At 51.7% G+C, this 21,751-nt stretch overlaps 1 protein-coding gene across 2 annotated transcripts in view; it reads right to left on the bottom strand.

Moving 5' to 3' along the window:
- Positions 1 to 21,751, bottom strand: part of SLC35F5 (solute carrier family 35 member F5) — a 130,428-nt gene that overhangs the window by 36,142 nt on the left and 72,535 nt on the right. For both annotated transcript variants that reach the window (XM_040441874.1, XM_040441875.1), the window contains exons 10-11: positions 13,449 to 13,553; positions 11,922 to 12,081 (exon numbers count right to left, since the gene is read on the bottom strand). In XM_040441874.1, the coding sequence (XP_040297808.1) occupies positions 11,922 to 12,081; positions 13,449 to 13,553 (265 nt within the window). The remainder of the gene's footprint in view (positions 1 to 11,921; positions 12,082 to 13,448; positions 13,554 to 21,751) is intronic.

Below are 21,751 nucleotides of genomic sequence, written 5' to 3'. Positions count from 1 at the left end.
ACTGTATGGGGGATAACAGTGTGCAGGAACAATATCCATTGTATGGGGGGGGTGAGCACTGTATGGGGGATAACACTGTGCATGAACAATATCCATTGTATGGGGGGGGGGTCAGCACTGTATGGGGGATAACACTGTGCAGGAACAATATCCATTGTATGGGGGGGGGTCAGCACTGTATGGGGGATAACACTGTTCAGGAACAATATCCATTGTATGGGGGGGTCAGCACTGTATGGGGGATAACACTGTGCAGGAACAATATCCATTGTATGAGGGGGGGGGTCAGCACTGTATGGGGATAACACTGTGCAGGAACAATATCCATTGTATGGGGGGGGGGGGGGTCAGCACTGTATGGGGATAACACTGTGCAGGAACAATATCCATTGTATGGGGGGGGGGGTCAGCACTGTATGGGGGATAACACTGTGCAGGAACAATATCTATTGTATGGGGGGGGGGGTCAGCACTGTATGGGGGATAACACTGCAGGAACAATATCCATTGTATGAGGGGGGGGGTCAGCACTGTATGGGGATAACACTGTGCAGGAACAATATCCATTGTATGGGGGGGGGTCAGCACTGTATGGGGGATAACACTGTGCAGGAACAATATCCATTGTATGGGGGGGGGGGGGGGGGGTCAGCACTGTATGGGGGATAACACTGTGCAGGAACAATATCCATTGTATGGGGGGGGGGGGGTCAGCACTGTATGGGGGATAACACTGTGCAGGAACAATATCCATTGTATGGGGGGGGTCAGCACTGTATGGGGGATAACACTGTGCAGGAACAATATCCATTGTATGGGGGGGGGGGTCAGCACTGTATTGGGGATAACACTGTGCAGGAACAATATCCACTGTATGGGGGGGGGGGTCAGCACTGTATGGGGGATAACACTGTGCAGGAACAATATCCACTGTATGGGGGGGGGGGGGTCAGCACTGTATGGGGGATAACACTGTGCAGGAACAATATCCACTGTATGGGGGGGGGGGGGGGTCAGCACTGTATGGGGGATAACAGTGTGCAGGAACAATATCTATTGTATGGGGGGGGTGAGCACTGTATGGGGGATAACACTGTGCAGGAACAATATCCATTGTATGGGGGGGGGGGTCAGCACTGTATGGGGGATAACACTGTTCAGGAACAATATCCATTGTATGGGGGGGGGTCAGCACTGTATGGGGGATAACACTGTGCAGGAACAATATCCATTGTATGGGGGGGGGGGGTCAGCACTGTATGGGGGATAACACTGTGCAGGAACAATATCTATTGTATGGGGGGGGTTAGCACTGTATGGGGGATAACACTGCAGGAACAATATCCATTGTATGGGGGGGGGGGGGGGTCAGCACTGTATGGGGATAACACTGTGCAGGAACAATATCCATTGTATGGGGGGGGGTCAGCACTGTATGGGGATAACACTGTGCAGGAACAATATCCATTGTATGGGGGGGGGGGTCAGTACTGTCTGGGGGATAACACTGTGCAGGAACAATATCCATTGTATGGGGGGGGGGGTCAGCACTGTCTGGGGGATAACACTGTGCAGGAACAATTTCCACTGCATGTGGAGGGGGGGTCAGTACTGTATGGGGGATAACACTGTGCAGGAACAATATCCACTGTATGGGGGGGGGGGGGTCAGCACTGTATGGGGATAACACTGTGCAGGAACAATATCCATTGTATGGGGGGGGGGAGGGCCAGCACTGTATGGGGGATAACACTGTGCAGGAACAATATCCATTGTATGGGGGGGGGGGGGTCAGCACTGTATGGGGGATAACACTGTGCAGGAACAATATCCATTGTATGGGGGGGGGGGGGCCAGCACTGTATGGGGGATAACACTGTGCAGGAACAATATCCATTGTATGGGGGGGGGGGTCAGCACTGTATGGGGGATAACACTGTGCAGGAACAATATCCATTGTATGGGGGGGGGGGGTCAGCACTGTATGGGGGATAACACTGTGCAGGAACAATATCCATTGTATGGGGGGGGGGGGGGTCAGCACTGTATGGGGGATAACACTGCAGGAACAATATCCATTGTATGGGGGGGGGTCAGCAGTGTCTGGGGGATAACACTGTGCAGGAACAATATCCATTGTATGGGGGGGGGTCAGCACTGTATGGGGGATAACACTGTGCAGGAACAATATCCATTGTATGGGGGGGGGGGGGTCAGTACTGTCTGGGGGATAACACTGTGCAGGAACAATATCCATTGTATGGGGGGGGGTCAGCACTGTCTGGGGGATAACACTGTGCAGGAACAATATCCATTGTATGGGGGGGGTCAGCACTGTATGGGGGATAACACTGTGCAGGAACAATATCCATTGTATGGGGGGGGTCAGCACTGTATGGGGATAACACTGTGCAGGAACAATATCCATTGTATGGGGGGGGGGGGGGGGGGTCAGCACTGTCTGGGGGATAACACTGTGCAGGAACAATATCCATTGTATGGGGGGGGGGGTCAGTACTGTATGGGGGATAACACTGTGCAGGAACAATATCCATTGTATGGGGGGGGGTCAGCACTGTATGGGGATAACACTGTGCAGGAACAATATCCATTGTATGGGGGGGGGGTCAGCACTGTATGGGGGATAACACTGTGCAGGAACAATATCCATTGTATGGGGGGGGGTCAGCACTGTATGGGGATAACACTGTGCAGGAACAATATCCATTGTATGGGGGGGTCAGCACTGTATGGGGGATAACACTGTGCAGGAACAATATCCATTGTATGGGGGAGGGTCAGCACTGTATGGGGGATAACACTGTGCAGGAACAATATCCATTGTATGGGGGGGGGGTCAGCACTGTATAGGGGATAACACTGTGCAGGAACAATATCCATTGTATAGGGGGGGTCAGCACTGTATGGGGAATAACACTGTGCAGGAACAATATCCATTGTATGGGGGGGGGTCAGCACTGTATGGGGGATAACACTGTGCAGGAACAATATCCATTGTATGGGGGGGGGGGTCAGCACTGTCTGGGGGATAACACTGTGCAGGAACAATTTCCACTGCATGTGGAGGGGGGGTCAGTACTGTATGGGGGATAACACTGTGCAGGAACAATATCCATTGTATGGGGGGGGGGGTCAGCACTGTATGGGGGATAACACTGTGCAGGAACAATATCCATTGTATGGGGGGGGGTCAGCACTGTCTGGGGGATAACACTGTGCAGGAACAATTTCCACTGCATGTGGAGGGGGGGGTCAGTACTGTATGGGGGATAACACTGTGCAGGAACAATATCCATTGTATGGGGGGGGGGGGGTCAGCACTGTCTGGGGGATAACACTGTGCAGGAACAATATCCATTGTATGGGGGGGGTCAGCACTGTATGGGGGATAACACTGTGCAGGAACAATATCCATTGTGAGGGGGGGGGGGTCAGCACTGTATGGGGGATTACACTGTGCAGGAACAATATCCATTGTATGGGGGGGGGGGGTCAGCACTGTATGGGGGATAACACTGTGCAGGAACAATATCCACTGTATGGAGGGGGGGTCAGCACTGTATGGGGGATAACACTGTGCAGGAAAAATATCCATTGTATGGGGGGGGGGGGGTCAGCACTGTATGGGGATATCACTGTGCAGGAACAATATCCATTGTATGGGGGGGGGGGTCAGCACTGTCTGGGGGATAACACTGTGCAGGAACAATTTCCACTGCATGTGGAGGGGGGGGTCAGTACTGTATGGGGGATAACACTGTGCAGGAACAATATCTATTGTATGGGGGGGGGGGTCAGCACTGTATGGGGGATAACACTGTGCAGGAACAATATCAATTGTATGGGGGGGGGGTCAGCACTGTATGGGGGATAACACTGTGCAGGAACAATATCCATTGTATTGGGGGGGGGGTCAGCACTGTATGGGGGATAACACTGTGCAGGAACAATATCCATTGTATGGGGGGGGGTCAGTACTGTCTGGGGGATAACAGTGTGCAGAAACAATATCCATTGTATGGGGGGGGGGGGGGTCAGCACTGTATGGGGGATAACACTGTGCAGGAACAATATCAATTGTATGGGGGGGGGGGGTCAGCACTGTATGGGGGATAACACTGTGCAGGAACAATATCCATTGTATTGGGGGGGGGGTCAGCACTGTATGGGGGATAACACTGTGCAGGAACAATATCCATTGTATGGGGGGGGGTCAGTACTGTCTGGGGGATAACAGTGTGCAGGAAGAATTTCAACTGCATGGGGAGGGGGGGGGTCCGCACTGTCTGGGGGATAACACTGTGCAGATACAATATCCATTGTATGTGGGGGGTCAGCACTGTCTGGGGGATAACACTGTGCAGGAACAATATCCATTGAATGGGGGGGGGGTCAGCACTGTCTGGGGGATAACACTGTGCAGGAACAATATCCACTGTATGGAGGGGGGGGTCAGCAGTGTCTGGGGGATAACACTGTGCAGGAACAATATCCATTGTATGGGGGGGGTCAGCACTGTATGGGGGATAACACTGTGCAGGAACAATATCCACTGTATGGGGGGGGGTCAGCACTGTATGGGGATAACACTGTGCAGGAACAATATCCACTGTATGGGAGGGTCAGCACTGTCTGGGGGATAACACTGTGCAGGAACAATATCCATTGTATGGGGGGGGGGAGGTCAGCACTGTATGGGGATAACACTGTGCAGGAACAATTTCCACTGCATGGGGGGGGGGGGGGGTCAGCACTGTATGGGGATAACACTGTGCAGGAACAATATCCATTGTATGGGGGGGTCAGTACTGTCTGGGGGATAACACTGTGCAGGAACAATATCCATTGTATGGGGGGGGGGGGGGTCAGCACTGTCTGGGGGATAACACTGTGCAGGAACAATTTCCACTGCATGTGGAGGGGGGGTCAGCACTGTATGGGGGATAACACTGTGCAGGAAGAATTTTAACTGCATGGGGAGGGGGGGGGGTCAGCACTGTTTGGGGGATAACTCTGTGCAGGAACAATATCCACTGTATGGGGGGGGCAGCACTGTATGGGGGATAACACTGTGCAGGAACAATATCCATTGTATGGGGGGGTCAGCACTGTATGGGGGATAACACTGTGCAGGAACAATATCCATTGTATGGGGGGGTCAGCACTGTTTGGGGGATAACACTGTGCAGGAACAATATCCATTGGAGGGGGGGGGGGGTCAGCACTGTATGGGGGATAACACTGTGCAGGAACAATATCCATTGGATGGGGGGGGGGGTCAGCACTGTATGGGGGATAACACTGTGCAGGAACAATATCCATTGAATGGGGGGGGGGGGGTCAGCACTGTATGGGGGATAACACTGTTCAGGAACAATATCCATTGTATGGGGGGGGGGGGTCAGCACTGTATGGGGGATAACACTGTTCAGGAACAATATCCATTGTATGGGGGGGGGGGGTCAGCACTGTATGGGGGATAACACTGTGCAGGAACAATATCCATTGTATGGGGGGGGGGTCAGCACTGTCTGGGGGATAACACTGCAGGAACAATATCCATTGTATGGGGGGGGGGTCAGCACTGTCTGGGGGATAACACTGTGCAGGAACAATTTCCACTGTATGGGGGGGGGGGGGGTCAGCACTGTATGGGGATAACACTGTGCAGGAACAATTTCCACTGTATGGGGGGGGGGGGGTCAGCACTGTCTGGGGGATAACACTGTGCAGGAACAATATCCATTGTATGGGGGGGGGTGTCAGCACTGTATGGGGGATAACACTGTGCAGGAACAATATCCATTGTATGGGGGGGGGGGGTCAGCACTGTATGGGGGATAACACTGTGCAGGGGCAATATCCATTGTATGGGGGGGGGTCAGCACTGTATGGGGATAACACTGTGCAGGAACAATATCCATTGTATGGGGGGGGTCAGCACTGTATGGGGGATAACACTGTGCAGGAACAATATCCATTGTATGGGGGGGGGGGTCAGCACTGTATGGGGATAACACTGTGCAGGAACAATATCCATTGTATGGGGGGGGGTCAGCACTGTATGGGGGATAACACTGTGCAGGAACAATATCCATTGTATGGGGGGGGTCAGCACTGTATGGGGATAACACTGTGCAGGAACAATATCCATTGTATGGGGGGGTCAGCACTGTATGGGGGATAACACTGTGCAGGAACAATATTGTATGGGGGGGTCAGCACTGTCTGGGGGATAACACTGTGCAGGAACAATATCCACTGTATGGGGGGGGGGGTCAGCACTGTATGGGGGATAACACTGTGCAGGAACAATATCCATTGTATGGGGGGGGGTCAGCACTGTCTGGGGGATAACACTGTGCAGGAACAATATCCATTGTATGGGGGGGGGGTCAGCACTGTCTGGGGGATAACACTGTGCAGGGACAATATCCATTGTATGGGGGGGGGGTCAGCACTGTATGGGGGATAACACTGTGCAGGAACAATATCCATTGTATGGGGGGGGGGGGGTCAGCACTGACTGGGGGATAACACTGTGCAGGAACAATATCCATTGTATGGGGGGGGGGGGGTCAGCACTGTATGGGGATAACACTGTGCAGGAACAATATCCACTGTATGGGGGGGGGGTCAGCACTGTATGGGGGATAACACTGTGCAGGAACAATATCCATTGTATGGGGGGGGGGGGTCAGCACTGTATGGGGGATAACACTGTGCAGGAACAATATCCATTTCCATTGTATGGGGGGGGGTCAGCACTGTATGGGGATAACACTGTGCAGGAACAATATCCACTGTATGGGGGGGGGGGGGTCAGCACTGTATGGGGATAACACTGTGCAGGAACAATATCCATTGTATGGGGGGGGGTCAGCACTGTATGGGGGATAACACTGTGCAGGAACAATATCCATTGTATGGGGGGGGTCAGTACTGTCTGGGGGATAAAACTGTGCAGGAACAATATCCATTGTATGGGGGGGGGGGGTCAGCACTGTATGGGGGATAACACTGTGCAGGAACAATATCCATTGTATGGGGGGGGGGGGGGGGTCAGCACTGTCTGGGGGATAACACTGCAGGAACAATATCCATTGTATGGGGGGGGGGGTCAGCACTGTATGGGGATAACACTGTGCAGGAACAATATCCATTGTATGGGGGGGGGGGTTAGCACTGTATGGGGGATAACACTGTGCAGGAACAATATCCATTGTATGGGGGGGGGTCAGTACTGTCTGGGTGATAACACTGTGCAGGAACAATATCCATTGTATGGGGGGGGGGTCAGCACTGTATGTGGATAACACTGTGCAGGAACAATTTCCACTGCATGTGGAGGGGGGGTCAGTACTGTATGGGGGATAACACTGTGCAGGAACAATATCCATTGTATGGGGGGGGGGTCAGCACTGTATGGGGGATAACACTGTGCAGGAACAATATCCATTGTATGGGGGGGGGGTCAGCACTGTCTGGGGGATAACACTGTGCAGGAACAATATCCATTGTATGGGGGGGGAGGGCCAGCACTGTATGGGGGATAACACTGTGCAGGAACAATATCCATTGTATGGGGGGGGGTCAGTACTGTATGGGGGATAACACTGTGCAGGAACAATATCCATTGTATGGGGGGGGTGGGGGTCAGCACTGTATGGGGATAACACTGTGCAGGAACAATATCCATTGTATGGGGGGGGGGGTCAGCACTGTATGGGGATAACACTGTGGAGGAACAATATCCATTGTATGGGGGGGGGAGGGCCAGCACTGTATGGGGGATAACACTGTGCAGGAACAATATCCATTGTATGGGGGGGGGGGGTCAGCACTGTATGGGGGAGAACACTGTGCAGGAACAATATCCATTGTATGGGGGGGGGGGGTCAGCACTGTATGGGGGATAACACTGTGCAGGAACAATATCCATTGTATGGGGGGGGGGGTCAGCACTGTATGGGGGATAACACTGTGCAGGAACAATATCCATTGTATGGGGGGGGGTCAGCACTGTATGGGGGATAACACTGCAGGAACAATATCCATTGTATGGGGGGGGGGGTCAGCACTGTCTGGGGGATAACACTGTGCAGGAACAATATCCATTGTATGGGGGGGTCAGCACTGTATGGGGGATAACACTGTGCAGGAACAATATCCATTGTATGGGGGGGGGGTCAGCACTGTATGGGGGATTACACTGTGCAGGAACAATATCCATTGTATGGGGGGGGGGGGTCAGCACTGTATGGGGGATAACACTGTGCAGGAACAATATCCATTGTATGGGGGGGGTCAGCACTGTATGGGGGATAACACTGTGCAGGAACAATATCCATTGTATGGGGGGGGGGTCAGCACTGTATGGGGATAACACTGTGCAGGAACAATATCCATTGTATGGGGGGGGGGGTCAGCACTGTCTGGGGGATAACACTGTGCAGGAACAATTTCCACTGCATGTGGAGGGGGGGTCAGTACTGTATGGGGGATAACACTGTGCAGGAACAATATCCATTGTATGGGGGGGGGGGTCAGCACTGTCTGGGGGATAACACTGTGCAGGAACAATATCCATTGTATGGGGGAGGGGGTCAGCACTGTATGGGGGATAACACTGTGCAGGAACAATATCCATTGTATGGGGGGGGGTCAGCACTGTATGGGGGATAACACTGTGCAGGAACAATATCCATTGTATTGGGGGGGGGGTCAGCACTGTATGGGGGATAACACTGTGCAGGAACAATATCCATTGTATGGGGGGGGTCAGTACTGTCTGGGGGATAACAGTGTGCAGGAAGAATTTCAACTGCATGGGGAGGGGGGGGTCCGCATTGTCTGGGGGATAACACTGTGCAGATACAATATCCATTGTATGTGGGGGGTCAGCACTGTCTGGGGGATAACACTGTGCAGGAACAATATCCATTGTATGGGGGGGGTCAGCACTGTCTGGGGGATAACACTGTGCAGGAACAATATCCACTGTATGGGGGGGGGGTCAGCACTGTATGGGGATAACACTGTGCAGGAAAAATATCCACTGTATGGGGGGGTCAGTACTGTCTGGGGGATAACACTGTGCAGGAACAATATCCATTGTATGGGGGGGTCAGTACTGTCTGGGGGATAACACTGTGCAGGAACAATATCCATTGTATGGGGGGGGGGGGTCAGCACTGTCTGGGGGATAACACTGTGCAGGAACAATTTCCACTGCATGTGGAGGGGGGGTCAGCACTGTATGGGGGATAACACTGTGCAGGAAGAATTTTAACTGCATGGGGAGGGGGGGGTCAGCACTGTTTGGGGGATAACACTGTGCAGGAACAATATCCACTGTATGGGGGGGGCAGCACTGTATGGGGGATAACACTGTGCAGGAACAATATCCATTGTATGGGGGGGTCAGCACTGTATGGGGGATAACACTGTGCAGGAACAATATCCATTGTATGGGGGGGTCAGCACTGTATGGGGGATAACACTGTGCAGGAACAATATCCATTGGATGGGGGGGGGTCAGCACTGTATGGGGGATAACACTGTGCAGGAACAATATCCATTGTATGGGGGGGGGGGTCAGCACTGTATGGGGGATAACACTGTGCAGGAACAATATCCATTGTATGGGGGGGGGGGTCAGCACTGTATGGGGGATAACACTGTGCAGGAACAATATCCATTGTATGGGGGGGGGGTCAGCACTGTATGGGGGATAACACTGTTCAGGAACAATATCCATTGTATGGGGGGGGGTCAGCACTGTATGGGGGATAACACTGTTCAGGAACAATATCCATTGTATGGGGGGGGGGTCAGCACTGTATGGGGGATAACACTGTGCAGGAACAATATCCATTGTATGGGGGGGGGGGGGGTCAGCACTGTCTGGGGGATAACACTGCAGGAACAATATCCATTGTATGGGGGGAAGGGCAGCACTGTCTGGGGGATAACACTGTGCAGGAACAATTTCCACTGTATGGGGGGGGGGGGGTCAGCACTGTATGGGGATAACACTGTGCAGGAACAATTTCCACTGTATGGGGGGGGGGGGGGGTCAGCACTGTCTGGGGGATAACACTGTGCAGGAACAATATCCATTGTATGGGGGGGGTGTCAGCACTGTATGGGGGATAACACTGTGCAGGAACAATATCCATTGTATGGGGGGGGGGTCAGCACTGTATGGGGGATAACACTGTGCAGGAACAATATCCATTGTATGGGGGGGGTCAGCACTGTATGGGGATAACACTGTGCAGGAACAATATCCATTGTATGGGGGGGGGTCAGCACTGTATGGGGGATAACACTGTGCAGGAACAATATCCATTGTATGGGGGGGGGGGGTCAGCACTGTATGGGGATAACACTGTGCAGGAACAATATCCATTGTATGGGGGGGGGGTCAGCACTGTATGGGGGATAACACTGTGCAGGAACAATATCTATTGTATGGGGGGGGTCAGCACTGTATGGGGATAACACTGTGCAGGAACAATATCCATTGTATGGGGGGGTCAGCACTGTATGGGGGATAACACTGTGCAGGAACAATATTGTATGGGGGGGGTCAGCACTGTCTGGGGGATAACACTGTGCAGGAACAATATCCATTGTATGGGGGGGGGGGTCAGCACTGTCTGGGGGATAACACTGTGCAGGAACAATATCCATTGTATCGGGGGGGGGGGGGGGGTCAGCACTGTCTGGGGGATAACACTGTGCAGGGACAATATCCATTGTATGGGGGGGGGTCAGCACTGTATGGGGGATAACACTGTGCAGGAACAATATCCATTGTATGGGGGGGGGGGGTCAGCACTGTCTGGGGGATAACACTGTGCAGGAACAATATTCATTGTATGGGGGGGGGGTCAGCACTGTATGAGGATAACACTGTGCAGGAACAATATCCACTGTATGGGGGGGGGGGTCAGCACTGTATGGGGGATAACACTGTGCAGGAACAATATCCATTGTATGGGGGGGGGGTCAGCACTGTATGGGGGATAACACTGTGCAGGAACAATATCCATTGTATGGGGGGGGTCAGCACTGTATGGGGATAACACTGTGCAGGAACAATATCCACTGTATGGGGGGGGGGGTCAGCACTGTATGGGGATAACACTGTGCAGGAACAATATCCATTGTATGGGGGGGGGTCAGCACTGTCTGGGGGATAACACTGTGCAGGAACAATATCCATTGTATGGGGGGGGGGTCAGCACTGTATGGGGGATAACACTGTGCAGGAATAATATCCATTGTATGGGGGGGGGTCAGCACTGTCTGGGGGATAACACTGTGCAGGAACAATATCCATTGTATGGGGGGGGTCAGCACTGTCTGGGGGATAACACTGTGCAGGAACAATATCCATTGTATGGGGGGGGGGGGTCAGCACTGTCTGGGGGATAACACTGTGCAGGAACAATATCCATTGTATGGGGGGGGGGGGGGGGTCAGCACTGTCTGGGGGATAACACTGTGCAGGAACAATATCCATTGTATGGGGGGGGGGGGGTCAGCACTGTCTGGGGGATAACACTGTGCAGGAACAATATCCATTGTATGGGGGGGGGGTCAGCACTGTATGGGGGATATCACTGTGCAGGAACAATATCCACTGTATGGGGGGGGGGGGGGGTCAGCACTGTATGGGGGATAACACTATGCAGGAACAATATCCATTGTATGGGGGGGGGGGGGGGGTCAGCACTGTATGGGGATAACACTGTGCAGGAACAATATCCACTGTATGGGGGGGGGTCAGCACTGTCTGGGGGATAACACTGTGGAGGAACAATCACCATGTGAGATGGGAAGACAGTCATCACTTCCATCATCTTAACGTTCGGCCCTCAGATACTCACCACAGCCAGAGGAACTCCGACAGCACGGTGCCCACCAGGCCGTTCACCACCAAGTACATCCAAACCACTTTACTGGGAAACTCAAAAGCTTCAAACTTTGTGTAATGCAGGACAAAGAATCCGGGCCACAGGAGGAGAAGGTTAAAGAGGCCCACGAAGCCTGGAAGACAAGGTATCACCGGTCACATGTATCCGCCCCTGAGGAGTCACTGATTGCTCCCTGCCCCCACAGGGAAGTGCAGTCAGGTATTACCTTCTCATGTATGTCGGTGTTAACCTCATCCCTTTAATTTCCCATTTGAGATACTTTGCTCCTCATCTACAAATTAGATTTGTGAAGTGGAGATGGAGGGGCTCATGGATGAGGTCCCCGGCTGCTGTATGTGCAGGTAAACCCCCGGCCATTGTGTATATATATATATATATGGTACAGGTTTACAGCGCCTGCCTCGGCAATCTGGTAGCTGCATCTCCAGGCTTCTGCACTTGACCTGACCCAGCAGAGTCCTGTGACCACAGGAGCTAGAACACAGCCGAGCACCAGAGCCATCAGGTCACCCAATGGGCCTACACCTTGTTGTCTCCTGTAGCCCTGACCCAGGTAATGAAGGAAACCGTGCCTACTCCATATTGTCCCTCCTTCTCACGTTGAAGTTTGTATTTCTACATTCTCATTCAATTACAATGTTCTAGACTCATCACTGAATGTCCATGATGATACGCTGTTGGCATATGCACACGGAGGCTGAAATCAGAGGGAAGGTGACTTTAAGGAGAACACAACTCCATTTCTTTCCTGAGCCGCTCCACTTAACCCTTCGTTTGGCCCCATCATCACATCGGTAGAGCTGATTCCGCTCACCGGGCACTTCCATGGTTTGAGGTAAGGCTCTACCATAGCAAGAGGAGTGACCCGGATTGTGATAAAAGGGGATTTTACAAAACATTAAAAAAAATCCCTAAAAACGGCTGAACTGCGTCCACTCCTGAAAACCAGCACCTGCATGTGGAGTGCTGCGGACACCCCCCTGTGAGCGGGACTAGGCCGGGACTGAAGTGTTCCTGTTCACTGACAGCAAGCAGGCGTCCTAGGATAGGCCATCAGCATGGGATCAGCGGGGGCTGGACAGCCGGCACCCCACTGATCAGCCCCGTACACAATGGACTTGGGGAGTCAGACCCCCCTGCTGATCTGTGACCGGATCTCAGCTGTTAAATTCTGCAGAACCCCTTCCAGGGCACTTCATTGTCTGGTGACTAATGGGTGTGTAGACTTATGCAACCCCTTTATCTTCAGAGCTCTGGCTTTGTGTCCATAGTCTGAGGCTGCAGATACCACACAGAGCTGTGGACACATAACGGGAGCAGGCAGGCTTCAGGGAGCCCATGTCACATGACTGTGGCAGCCAATCACAGCAGGGCACTAACACATTTACTTTGTCTCCAGGATTGTTTTTGGAGTTACTTGCAGCACAAGGACAACAGAAGGAAGAGAAGAGGGAACAGACGATGAAAGACAATGCTCACCAAAAAACATGGGGATGTCAAGCTTCTCCTCCCGCTCCACCTTCCTCTTAATCATGACAACGTAGACCGCGTACAGGACGGCGCCGAGCAACGACCACAGGGACCCTGAGGTGGGGGAGATTACCAAAGGGGCGTTAGACTGTAAAGAGTGCAGCCCACCACTCACACAACCCTGCAACTGTGTCGCATCCAACATGCGGGCTCTGCACGCCTCTATCACAGACAAGATCATAGGATGGAGGGATCTACCATGGAGCAGGATAGGGATCCAATGTGTACACTGTACGGTCTCTATATACAGACAAGATCACAGAGGAGGTCTGATGGGGGGGTCTACTATGGAGCAGGACAGGGATCCACAAGATCATAGGGGAGGTCTGATGGGGATCTACTATTGAGCAGGATAGGGATCCAATGTGTACACAGTACGGTCTCTATATACAGACAAGATCATACAGGAGGTCTGATGGCCGGGGTCTACTATGGAGCAGGACAGGGATCCACAAGATCACAGAGGAGGTCTGATGGGGATCTACTATGGAGCAGGACAGGGATCCACAAGATCATAGGGGAGGTCTGATGGGGATCTACCATGGAGCAGGATAGGGATCCAATGTGTACACTGTACGGTCTCTATATACAGACAAGATCATACAGGAGGTCTGATGGCCGGGGTCTACTATGGAGCAGGACAGGGATCCACAAGAACATAGAGGAGATCTGATGGGGATCTACTATTGAGCAGGATAGGGATCCAATGTGTACACAGTACGGTCTCTATATACAGACAAGATCACAGGGGAGGTCTGATGGGGGGGTCTACTATGGAGCAGGACAGGGATCCACAAGATCATAGGGGAGGTCTGATGGGGATCTACTATTGAGCAGGATAGGGATCCAATGTGTACACAGTACGGTCTCTATATACAGACAAGATCATACAGGAAGTCTGATGGCCGGGGTCTACTATGGAGCAGGACAGGGATCCACAAGATCATAGGGGAGGTCTGATGGGGATCTACCATGGAGCAGGATAGGGATCCCCTGTCTACACAGTACGGTCTCTATATACAGACAAGATCACAGAGGAGGTCTGATGGCCGGGGTCTACTATGGAGCAGGACAGGGATCCACAAGATCATAGGGGAGGTCTGATGGGGATCTACTATTGAGCAGGATAGGGATCCCCTGTCTACACAGTACGGTCTCTATATACAGACAAGATCATAGAGGGGGTCTGATGGGGGGGTCTACTATGGAGCAGGACAGGGATCCACAAGATCATAGGGGATGTCTGATGGGGATCTACTATTGAGCAGGATAGGGATCCAATGTGTACACAGTACGGTCTCTATATACAGACAAGATCACAGAGGAGGTCTGATGGGGGGGTCTACTATGGAGCAGGACAGGGATCCACAAGATCATAGAGGAGATCTGATGGGGATCTACTATTGAGCAGGATAGGGATCCAATGTGTACACAGTACAGTCTCTATATACAGACAAGATCATAGAGGGGGTCTGATGGGGGGGTCTACTATGGAGCAGGACAGGGATCCACAAGATCATAGGGGAGGTCTGATGGGGATCTACTATTGAGCAGGATAGGGATCCCCTGTCTACACAGTACGGTCTCTATATACAGACAAGATCATACAGGAGGTCTGATGGGGGGGTCTACTATGGAGCAGGACAGGGATCCACAAGATCATAGGGGAGGTCTGATGGGGATCTACTTTTGAGCAGGATAGGGATCCAATGTGTACACAGTACGGTCTCTATATACAGACAAGATCATACAGGAGGTCTGATGGACGGGGTCTACTATGGAGCAGGACAGGGATCCACAAGATCATAGAGGAGGTCTGATGGGGATCTACTATTGAGCAGGATAGGGATCCCCTGTCTACACAGTACGGTCTCTATATACAGACAAGATCACAGAGGAGGTCTGATGGCCGGGGTCTACTATGGAGCAGGACAGGGATCCACAAGATCATAGAGGAGATCTGATGGGGATCTACTATTGAGCAGGATAGGGATCCAATGTGTACACAGTACGGTCTCTATATACAGACAAGATCATACAGGAGGTCTGATGGCCGGGGTCTACTATGGAGCAGGACAGGGATCCACAAGATCATAGGGGAGGTCTGATGGGGATCTACTATTGAGCAGGATAGGGATCCCCTGTCTACACAGTACGGTCTCTATATACAGACAAGATCATAGAGGAGGTCTGATGGCCGGGGTCTACTATGGAGCAGGACAGGGATCCACAAGATCATAGAGGAGGTCTGATGGGGATCAACTATTGAGCAGGATAGGGATCCCCTGTCTACACAGTACGGTCTCTATATACAGACAAGATCACAGAGGAGGTCTGATGGCCGGGGTCTACTATGGAGCAGGACAGGGATCCACAAGATCATAGAGGAGGTCTGATGGGGATCTACTATTGAGCAGGATAGGGATCCCCTGTCTACACAGTACGGTCTCTATATACAGACAAGATCATACAGGAGGTCTGATGGCGGGGTCTACTATGGAGCAGGACAGGGATCCACAAGATCATAGGGGAGGTCTGATGGGGATCTACCATGGAGCAGGATAGGGATCCCCTGTCTACACAGTACGGTCTCTATATACAGACAAGATCACAGAGGAGGTCTGATGGGGATCTACTATTGAGCAGGATAGGGATCCCCTGTCTACACAGTACGGTCTCTATATACAGACAAGATCACAGAGGAGGTCTGATGGCCGGGGTCTACTATGGAGCAGGACAGGGATCCACAAGATCATAGGGGAGGTCTGATGGGGATCTACTATTGAGCAGGATAGGGATCCCCTGTCTACACAGTACGGTCTCTATATACAGACAAGATCATAGAGGGGGTCTGATGGGGGGGTCTACTATGGAGCAGGACAGGGATCCACAAGATCATAGGGGATGTCTGATGGGGATCTACTATTGAGCAGGATAGGGATCCAATGTGTACACAGTACGGTCTCTATATACAGACAAGATCACAGAGGAGGTCTGATGGGGGGGTCTACTATGGAGCAGGACAGGGATCCACAAGATCATAGGGGAGGTCTGATGGGGATCTACCATGGAGCAGGATAGGGATCCCCTGTCTACACAGTACGGTCTCTATATACAGACAAGATCACAGAGGAGGTCTGATGGCCGGGGTCTACTATGGAGCAGGACAGGGATCCACAAGATCATAGGGGAGGTCTGATGGGGATCTACTATTGAGCAGGATAGGGATCCCCTGTCTACACAGTACGGTCTCTATATACAGACAAGATCATAGAGGGGGTCTGATGGGGGGGTCTACTATGGAGCAGGACAGGGATCCACAAGATCATAGGGGATGTCTGATGGGGATCTACTATTGAGCAGGATAGGGATCCAATGTGTACACAGTACGGTCTCTATATACAGACAAGATCACAGAGGAGGTCTGATGGGGGGGTCTACTATGGAGCAGGACAGGGATCCACAAGATCATAGAGGAGATCTGATGGGGATCTACTATTGAGCAGGATAGGGATCCAATGTGTACACAGTACAGTCTCTATATACAGACAAGATCATAGAGGGGGTCTGATGGGGGGGTCTACTATGGAGCAGGACAGGGATCCACAAGATCATAGGGGAGGTCTGATGGGGATCTACTATTGAGCAGGATAGGGATCCCCTGTCTACACAGTACGGTCTCTATATACAGACAAGATCATACAGGAGGTCTGATGGGGGGGTCTACTATGGAGCAGGACAGGGATCCACAAGATCATAGGGGAGGTCTGATGGGGATCTACTTTTGAGCAGGATAGGGATCCAATGTGTACACAGTACGGTCTCTATATACAGACAAGATCATACAGGAGGTCTGATGGACGGGGTCTACTATGGAGCAGGACAGGGATCCACAAGATCATAGAGGAGGTCTGATGGGGATCTACTATTGAGCAGGATAGGGATCCCCTGTCTACACAGTACGGTCTCTATATACAGACAAGATCACAGAGGAGGTCTGATGGCCGGGGTCTACTATGGAGCAGGACAGGGATCCACAAGATCATAGAGGAGATCTGATGGGGATCTACTATTGAGCAGGATAGGGATCCAATGTGTACACAGTACGGTCTCTATATACAGACAAGATCATACAGGAGGTCTGATGGCCGGGGTCTACTATGGAGCAGGACAGGGATCCACAAGATCATAGGGGAGGTCTGATGGGGATCTACTATTGAGCAGGATAGGGATCCCCTGTCTACACAGTACGGTCTCTATATACAGACAAGATCATAGAGGAGGTCTGATGGCCGGGGTCTACTATGGAGCAGGACAGGGATCCACAAGATCATAGAGGAGGTCTGATGGGGATCAACTATTGAGCAGGATAGGGATCCCCTGTCTACACAGTACGGTCTCTATATACAGACAAGATCACAGAGGAGGTCTGATGGCCGGGGTCTACTATGGAGCAGGACAGGGATCCACAAGATCATAGAGGAGGTCTGATGGGGATCTACTATTGAGCAGGATAGGGATCCCCTGTCTACACAGTACGGTCTCTATATACAGACAAGATTATAGAGGAGGTCTGATGGCCGGGGTCTACTATGGAGCAGGACAGGGATCCACAAGATCATAGGGGAGGTCTGATGGGGATCAACTATTGAGCAGGATAGGGATCCAATGTGTACACAGTACGATCTCTATATACAGACAAGATCATACAGGAGGTCTGATGGCCGGGGTCTACTATGGAGCAGGACAGGGATCCACAAGATCATAGAGGAGGTCTGATGGGGATCAACTATTGAGCAGGATAGGGATCCCCTGTCTACACAGTACGGTCTCTATATACAGACAAGATCATAGAGGGGGTCTGATGGGGGGGTCTACTATGGAGCAGGACAGGGATCCACAAGATCATAGGAGAGGTCTGATGGGGATCTACCATGGAGCAGGATAGGGATCCAATGTGTACACAGTACAGTCTCTATATACAGACAAGATCACAGAGGAGGTCTGATGGCCGGGGTCTACTATGGAGCAGGACAGGGATCCACAAGATCATAGGGGAGGTCTGATGGGGATCTACTATTGAGCAGGATAGGGATCCAATGTGTACACAGTACGGTCTCTATATACAGACAAGATCACAGAGGAGGTCTGATGGGGGGGGTCTACTATGGAGCAGGACAGGGATCCACAAGATCATAGAGGAGGTCTGATGGGGATCTACTATTGAGCAGGATAGGGATCCAATGTGTACACAGTACGGTCTCTATATACAGACAAGATCACAGAGGAGGTCTGATGGGGGGGTCTACTATGGAGCAGGACAGGGATCCACAAGATCAAAGAGGAGGTCTGATGGGGATCTACTATTGAGCAGGATAGGGATCCCCTGTCTACACAGTACGGTCTCTATATACAGACAAGATCACAGAGGAGGTCTGATGGCCGGGGTCTACTATGGAGCAGGACAGGGATCCACAAGATCATAGGGGAGGTCTGATGGGGATCTACTATTGAGCAGGATAGGGATCCCCTGTCTACACAGTACGGTCTCTATATACAGACAAGATCACAGAGGAGGTCTGATGGCCGGGGTCTACTATGGAGCAGGACAGGGATCCACAAGATCATAGAGGAGATCTGATGGGGATCTACTATTGAGCAGGATAGGGATCCCCTGTCTACACAGTACGGTCTCTATATACAGACAAGATCATAGAGGGGGTCTGATGGGGGGGTCTACTATGGAGCAGGACAGGGATCCACAAGATCATAGGAAATGTCTGATGGGAATCTACTATTGAGCAGGATAGGGATCCAATGTGTACACAGTACGGTCTCTATATACAGACAAGATCACAGAGGAGGTCTGATGGGGGGGTCTAATATGGAGCAGGACAGGGATCCACAAGATCATAGGGGAGGTCTGATGGGGATCTACTATTGAGCAGGATAGGGATCCAATGTGTACACAGTACGGTCTCTATATACAGACAAGATCACAGAGGAGGTCTGATGGCCGGGGTCTACTATGGAGCAGGACAGGGATCCACAAGATCATAGGGGAGGTCTGATGGGGATCTACCATGGAGCAGGATAGGGATCCAATGTGTACACTGTACGGTCTCTATATACAGACAAGATCACAGAGGAGGTCTGATGGCCGGGGTCTACTATGGAGCAGGACAGGGATCCACAAGATCATAGGGGAGGTCTGATGGGGATCTACTATTGAGCAGGATAGGGATCCCCTGTCTACACAGTACGGTCTCTATATACAGACAAGATCACAGAGGAGGTCTGATGGCCGGGGTCTACTATGGAGCAGGACAGGGATCCACAAGATCATAGGGGAGGTCTGATGGGGATCTACTATTGAGCAGGATAGGGATCCAATGTGTACACAGTACGGTCTCTATATACAGACAAGATCATACAGGAGGTCTGATGGGGGGGTCTACTATGGAGCAGGACAGGGATCCACAAGATCATAGGGGAGGTCTGATGGGGATCTACTATTGAGCAGGATAGGGATCCAATGTGTACACAGTACGGTCTCTATATACAGACAAGATCATACAGGAGGTCTGATGGCCGGAGTCTACTATGGAGCAGGACAGGGATCCACAAGATCATAGAGGAGATCTGATGGGGATCTACTATTGAGCAGGATAGGGATCCAATGTGTACACAGTACGGTCTCTATATACAGACAAGATCACAGAGGAGGTCTGATGGGGGGGTCTACTATGGAGCAGGACAGGGATCCACAAGATCATAGGGGAGGTCTGATGGGGATCTACTATTGAGCAGGATAGGGATCCCCTGTCTACACAGTACGGTCTCTATATACAGACAAGATCACAGAGGAGGTCTGATGGCCGGGGTCTACTATGGAGCAGGACAGGGATCCACAAGATCATAGAGGAGATCTGATGGGGATCTACTATTGAGCAGGATAGGGATCCCCTGTCTACACAGTACAGTCTCTATATACAGACAAGATCATAGAGGGGGTCTGATGGGGGGGTCTACTATGGAGCAGGACAGGGATCCACAAGATCATAGGGGAGGTCTGATGGGGATCTACTATTGAGCAGGATAGGGATCCCCTGTCTACACAGTACGGTCTCTATATACAGACAAGATCACAGAGGAGGTCTGATGGGGGGGTCTACTATGGAGCAGGACAGGGATCCACAAGATCATAGAGGAGATCTGATGGGGATCTACTATTGAGCAGGATAGGGATCCAATGTGTACACAGTACAGTCTCTATATACAGACAAGATCATAGAGGGGGTCTGATGGGGGGGTCTACTATGGAGCAGGACAGGGATCCACAAGATCATAGGGGATGTCTGATGGGAATCTACTATTGAGCAGGATAGGGATCCAATGTGTACACAGTACGGTCTCTATATACAGACAAGATCACAGAGGAGGTCTGATGGGGGGGTCTAATATGGAGCAGGACAGGGATCCACAAGATCATAGGGGAGGTCTGATGGGGATCTACTATTGAGCAGGATAGGGATCCAATGTGTACACAGTACGGTCTCTATATACAGACAAGATCATAGAGGGGGTCTGATGGGGGGGTCTACTATGGAGCAGGACAGGGATCCACAAGATCATAGGGGAGGTCTGATGGGGATCTACTATTGAGCAGGATAGGGATCCCCTGTCTACACAGTACGGTCTCTATATACAGACAAGATCATACAGGAGGTCTGATGGCCGGGGTCTACTATGGAGCAGGACAGGGATCCACAAGATCATAGGGGAGGTCTGATGGGGATCTACTATTGAGCAGGATAGGGATCCAATGTGTACACAGTACGGTCTCTATATACAGACAAGATCATAGAGGGGGTCTGATGGGGGGGTCTACTATGGAGCAGGACAGGGATCCACAAGATCATAGGGGAGGTCTGATGGGGATTTACTATTGAGCAGGATAGGGATCCAATGTGTACACAGTACGGTCTCTATATACAGACAAGATCACAGAGGAGGTCTGATGGGGGGGTCTACTATGGAGCAGGACAGGGATCCACAAGATCATAGGGGAGGTCTGATGGGGATCTACTATTGAGCAGGATAGGGATCCAATCTGTACACAGTACAGTCTCTATATACAGACAAGATCACAGAGGAGGTCTGATGGGGGGGTCTACTATGGAGCAGGACAGGGATCCACAAGATCATAGAGGAGGTCTGATGGGGATCTACTATTGAGCAGGATAGGGATC

This window comes from Bufo bufo, chromosome 7, assembly GCF_905171765.1.
Source record: "Bufo bufo chromosome 7, aBufBuf1.1, whole genome shotgun sequence".
Taxonomy (NCBI): Eukaryota; Metazoa; Chordata; class Amphibia; order Anura; family Bufonidae; genus Bufo; species Bufo bufo.
Note: the sequence above shows the minus strand (reverse complement) of the source record. Positions and strands in the feature narration are given on the sequence as shown.